General features: G+C 40.5%; 1 protein-coding gene across 31 annotated transcripts in view; it reads left to right on the forward strand.

The window, feature by feature from the left end:
* Nucleotides 1-6,455, forward strand: part of Ktn1 (kinectin 1) — an 89,845-nt gene that overhangs the window by 28,662 nt on the left and 54,728 nt on the right. For all 31 annotated transcript variants that reach the window (XM_029541888.1, XM_029541893.1, XM_029541887.1 and 28 more), the window contains exons 6-7: nucleotides 1,492-1,608; nucleotides 2,878-3,018. In XM_029541888.1, coding sequence (XP_029397748.1) covers nucleotides 1,492-1,608; nucleotides 2,878-3,018 — 258 coding nt within the window. The remainder of the gene's footprint in view (nucleotides 1-1,491; nucleotides 1,609-2,877; nucleotides 3,019-6,455) is intronic.

A 6,455-nucleotide genomic window follows, 5' to 3' on the forward strand; every position in this document is an offset into this window, starting at 1 on the left:
TAGACCAGGCTGGCCTCGAACTCAGAAATGCGCCTGCCTCTGCCTCCCAAGTGCTGGGATTAAAGGTGTGTGCCACTATGCCCGACTCCTCATTCTATGTTTTTAAAGGACCATGAAGTAAAAGGTAATGAAGACAGGTAAAGGAGATCTAATGTTTGCCTGACATAGCGATTTCAGGTCTTTCAGGTACACTACAGATAATGCAGTAATTCACTTGAAAACAATGACCACAGAGGTATGCTGTGTGTATGCTATAATAGAACTACAGTGTACTCCCTCTGACCACGCCCCTCCCTCATGCCTGCCAGTGCAGGCAGCAGGAGAAAGTCGCAGATAAACACTGTGTGTATTGTGAGAGCAGTTTGATAAAACTGTGTGACAAGAGTGTGAAGTTCAGGCTTTGTTTATGTGGAGAATAGTAAATAAATAATTGAAGGAAAGGGAATAATGTTAACTTCACTAAACTATCATTCAAGTTCAAAGTCAACAAATCTGGAGTTTCATCTGACAAAACCTTGGAAGTAGAGTTTTCATGAAAACTTCTTGAAAACTCAAACACATGGTGGCACAGCCAAGGCTTGGGCCACCATGCACCCACAGAGCCAACACTAAGAGTGTGGAACCAGGCAGGAGTTACAGGGAATATAGGGCAGATAGAAATGCTGCCATGAACTGAGGGTGGAGGAGGAAGGAGGAGAAGGAAAAAGGGAAGTGTGGTGTATCCAGTGTGGCTCTGCCCTCTTCTGTGAGGTCTCCTTCCTTGCACAGTCTTTGTGCTGGGTGGGAACTGGTCCAGTGTCGTCTTTGGGGCTGTTCAGGCAGTGAGCCTTTGACCCATTTGGGCTTCCCGTGTTGTGTCTCCCTCCTCCAACCCCTGCTTGCTGTGTTCTTAGTATAGTAAAGTTGGTGCAATTTCTTCATTTTCTCTTTTCCTTCATATAGCTTTTGACTGTCTTCCAAGAAAGTTCTTACCTGAAACTACACTTGTTTCTCACGTCAAATAGGACATTGTGGTTTTGTTTTGTTTTGTTTTTTTCATTTGGGAATGGTGCTTCCTGACCTCAGAAAACAGCATTGGTGGCATCTTGGCATGTTGTGACAGAGTTGTTGAGAACCATGTTCAATTGTCACTGCTCTGTTGGTCTTCCCTGTCCTGTGTTTTGAGATTACATATGGCTGCTTCTTGATGAGAGGTCATGTGATTTCATAGTCTCTTAATCCTTTGGAAAAGTAAGGAGGGAAATGACTTGTTTTGACTTTTGGGCTTATAAGTGTTAGTTTTATACTCTGTTAAAGTATGCTGCTTTGTATCCTACTAATATTCACTGTCGGAGTGCACTTACCTGATTTTATTTGACTAGTGTGTGGCAGTCATTTCATTTTAGATGTACATCCTCCTGACCCATGTGCTCTTTATAGTAGCTGCTTCATGCTCACAGTTTCTTTGGGTCATTTCAACTTACTCATTCCGTCCTGATTTCTCAATTACAGTCGCATAAAGGAGAACTGAGTGGTCTCCTGCATCAACTTCAGGAGAAGGAGAGGCTGCTCTCTGCCGTGAAGGAAGATGCTGCTGCCTCAAAGGAGCGCTGTAAGCAGTTGACTCAGGTGAAGACATTCTTAGGTTCAGGGATGCATTTCCTGAGTTGGAAGCAGTGAGAGACTTAAGCACCATATGCCTTAACACCTTAATTTAATTTTTATGTAATTTATACAGAGTAAATTTATATACAGTAAAAACAGTTTTCTTTTAGGATTTTCATATGGAAAACTTGTAGTCATTCATGATTTAACAAATAAAATAAAAATATTTATTAGTCTAATCAGAATAGCAAAACCATTGTGCTCAGAACACAAGAATTTGTTTTAAATGGATGTGACGTGGATCTGTTCTTCTGAGAAGCATAATGTCCATTTATTCATGTGAAGCTTTTATTATTTATGTATGGAAAGTCTTGTGATAACTATTTCTACTTTTAAATTCTGCTTCTTTAAAACTTTACACATTTTAGTCTGAGGGGTAAAAATCTAACCCCAAACAAACCTTTTTAAAAATATCTGTGTGGACTGAGAGAATAGAAGTGGACCTCTGGAAAGAATGTTTCCTCCATTAGATAGAGTGGCATAGACAAGTTTGTGTGCGATCTCATCAACACCCCACAGGGATGCATGGCTCGCAGTGTAAATCTTTATGTGAGCTTGACTAATAAGAAAAGTCAGTGCAAGCACAAAAATTCTATAAGCCTGCTTCCTTAGAATTAACTTTAGTATATTTCAATGTGAATATCATTTAATACTATTTTTTGAAGTTTAAAAAAATAGGTTGTTACTTTTTGATGTTTTGTTGTGAGCATACCCTGTAGTGGTTACTTACTGCTTCAATTCAAGTGTTGTCCTCTTGTGTACTGGGAATGTGGATACCTGGTAACTAAGTTAAGTAGCTGCATAAAAAGAAATCTGACTGACTTATCTTCAACATAAAAATCTTTTTTTTTTAAACCATATTTTATATGGAGTTTTTAACAAAGCACAGTGCTTTTTTTCCTATAGTTTTGGAACAGTCTTAGGTATCCCAGGCTGGTCTAAAGCTGACTGTGTAGCTGAGAGTGACCTCGTTCTCCTGAGCCCCTCATTGCACCTGCAATGCTGGGATTGTACGTGATTGCCAGCATAACTGGCTTTAGTATGACACTTCTGTAAAAATACATTTAGTGTAATTCTTTAAAAATAAACTGTTAAGTGTATTGTATGTCAGTATACCAGCTTTCAAATATAAATCTAAAATATGAAATGTAAGTATATAAATAATAAATTGTCTTGCTTTGGCATTGCCATAACAAGTTCTTTATATATTTCTTTTCTGGTTGACTATTCTAGGAAATGATGACAGAAAAAGAAAGAAGCAGTGTCGTTATAGCAAGAATGAAAGATCGGATTGGAACACTAGAAAAGGAACATAATATATTTCAAAACAAAATGCATGCCAGTTACCAAGAGACTCAGCAGATGCAGATGAAGGTATGTTTGGAGTCTTGGAAAGTAAGATGAATTATGTGCATTTGTTTAACTTCTAAGTGCTTTGCATGGGTTGAGCCATTGACATATAGTGGCTACCTAAACTCACTTCTCTTTATTCTGAAGTAAATAAATATTCTGTGTAGGGATAAGATATGAAGCTGAAAGCGGATAGGGCAATACACCAGGCCAGTGGAGGTGAGCATGATGTGCATTGAAGTGGTGGAGTTGGGAAAGTTGGGAATGAACTGATAGTAGATAGAAGAGTTGTTAGACACGGTGTTCAGGCTGTGCTGGACCTTCTGAATCAGCATTGTCAAGTGAAGCTGAAGGTGTGGGGGGTTGGTTGTAAGAGTTGTTACTTGGTGAGTTCCCATCTGTGTGGATAGTGGAGTCACTGTCTATATATTTTGGGAATGCAGAATTTTGTGAGAAATACAATACAAGTTTAAGAATTGGGAGCTAAGGTTATAGTGAAGAAGAGATGTAGAAATAAGTATAGAGCCATTAGAGCGTCTCTCGGATGCCTGAAGACTTGACAGCCTGTGAATGAATTTAGCAGAGTGATCCGTTTTAATTTTTGGTGGTCACTGTGGCAGCAAGTATGGAGAGAGAATAAGGGGTAACGTTACGTTTGCAGGAACTCAAGTCAGAGCAGCCAAAGACACTTAGATCCTGGTAATGAGAAGATGAGGTGGACTGGTCAATCCTCAGGAACTAGGATGGGGCCTGGTGTCTGAGTGGAGGTGGATGAGTGACGCCTGGGCCACTCAAGGCACCTCTATACTTTTTTTCAGTCTGATGTTTCAGAGATCTGGTTCTTACGATCTTTTCTATGCCTCATTCATTTTAAGGATTTTAGTTAGGTCTGGACCAGTGAAGTTTTGCTGTCCCTTCTCCCTTTTTTCCTTCTGTCCCTTGATGAACAAAGCTTGGATTTGTCAGTTGAGATTTTCATCCCATAATAGAATTCTTCTAAATTGTTACTTTCATTTGCTGCCTGATGCTTCTAACGGGAAGCACAGATCTGAGGTTTAACATTATTAATGTCAAATTCTTACTGATCAAGTTTTTTTTTTTTTTAATTTCCAATAGTTTAAATCATTTTCTTTATGTTGAATCCTTTGACTTTTATCTTTATTGGTCTGAATCTTAGAGATATTTTATATAAAATTTGAGGCAGGCAAATGTAAGGATAGCTTAGCAGCCTGAGACTGGACTTGGTATAAGGTGGACTCATACTCCTTTCCTAAGAATGCACCTAGCAACCTAGGACTCTTACCTGCTTTGAGCTGCATGTTCACCCTACTTCACTTACAGCAGTAGAGTAAATTTCTCTAACATCCTTCTTGTGGTTAATTTCTAGTAAACATATTTGGGATTTGTCCAGGTACAGGAGGCAGTAGGCCCATCCTGTCTACCTAGCTTTGGATGTAGTAGTGGTCAGACAGTGTTCTCTGAGTAAATACGGAAAAAAAAAACCAACCCCTAGTTTTTTTCAAAGCCTACTTTTAATGATAGTTCTTAAACATTTTAACAACTTCCCCTCTAATCCACCGCCCACCAGAGGTAGAGGAAAAGAAAGGTTAGGTTAGGGAAGCGGGCCTGTTTAGAAACGGGTCTGTGGAGCAAATCCCATCTGCGATGTGAGGAACTTAGCAGTTCAGTTCATAGGTCAGCAGAGTTACCTCCGCCCACTCCCAGACGCTTTACTGATGATAACGCCAGCAGTCCAGTTTGGTAGAGTCGGGATAGCAAACCCAGATCAGCAGCAGTGGCGTGACCTAGCAGGAACAGCCAGGCCTCGGCTGCATCAGCACAAATCAGGAGGGATTAAGACCAGCAGGAACACCAGAAGTTCCTTGTCGTGTCTCTCAAGGAAGTGAGGGTCAGAGAAGACGAGACCCAAGAAGCTAGCTATGCAAACTAGCCAAGCCCAGCCTCCTCCACGGTCTGTTGAGTCCTATTTATATACCCTCCAAACAAGCTTCGCTTCACCATTGAGTCTTGCCTCAGCACAAGAGTCTGAGTCTGTATCGGCTGACATCACTCAGCCAATCCGCCCAAGTTTGTGGAATTGTCGAGAGGCTTTTCTATGGAGTCCTGATAAACAGAAGCTCAGCTATGCATGTACGGTGGACCAATGCATACATGTCATTAGTGGAGAATTCTTCATCATGTGTCTTTTCGCATGCTTGCTTTAGCAAAATAACCCTGCCATTTGTGTTGCTTCAGTGAACTGCTTGTTCCTTCATGAGTCCACCTTAGTGAAACTTCTTCTCACCTGTGCTCACTTAAGGAGACACTCCTTCCAGTGTTTGCCCCAGCAAAACACCATCTGACCACACAACTAATTCCCAAAGAACCCTTAAGTCTCCACTTCAACCTACCTTATATCTGAGCATAATTGGGTATGCATAGATTAAAATCAGATGCATCACAGGAAGGGACAGGTACAGCAAACAAGGCTTACATAATTGAAAACAGAACTGCTGATATTTGCCCTTAGCAACCAACTCATTCTCCTAGATGCCATAAGCAAGGGTCCCAGACAGTAGCCAGGAAGACTCTAGAAGACTCTGCACACTTGCAGTGTTATCTCTGGGTTAGTTTTACTTCTCAATAGTTTCCTTGCCAGTTAGCAGTTTGTCAGTGTTTTGATTAAGATGTTTCAGGTTTCCGAGAACCTGGAAACACCTAGTTCAGATGATAACTGACCAAGCCAGCTCAGTCAACAGGGTCTCAAGGGAGGGAGGGAGGATTGAAGGAAAAAGAGACAATTAGACAACATTTTAACTTGGCCCCAGCAAGTGCTGAAGTGAGTTTATTTTTTTCCAGTCTGCTTTTATACCATTGTAGGTATAGAATGCAAGTATATGCAAATACATGCAAAGTATAGGGTCAGCTCTAGGTCAAACACTTAAGTAGTCAAAGAACAAACAAACAAGACATAAACAAAGGAGTACTGTACTCAGGGATTTAACAAGAAGATCAAGATACAAGGAGCACATTCCTCAGTTGTATCCACTTTTGAGCTGACTTCTTTGTCCTAGCCCGATGTCAAAATCTTACCTGAGCCCACTCCCTTGTCTTAGCCCAATGTAAATATTCTTGCCAATATCCTTGAAGCAGCTGTACCAAGAGCTCTCCACAAGTAACCCTGATAATATAGTTATTCTTGAATTCAGTTCTTAGCTTAGTTATATATAGAATTATAGATAGAATAATTATAGTCCTTACTACTATATTTTTGTATTCTAACTTGTGATTAATTCCAGATTTTTTAAATAAAAAATTATTTTTTGCCAGGCAGTGGTGGCACACGCCTTTAATCCCAGCATTTGGGAGGCAGAGGCAGGCAGATTTCTGAGTTCGAGGCCAACCTGGTCTACAGAGTGAGTTCCAGGACAGCCAGGGCTACACAGAGAAACCCTGTCTTT

Source organism: Mus pahari, chromosome 8, assembly GCF_900095145.1.
Source record: "Mus pahari chromosome 8, PAHARI_EIJ_v1.1, whole genome shotgun sequence".
NCBI lineage: Eukaryota > Metazoa > Chordata > Mammalia > Rodentia > Muridae > Mus > Mus pahari.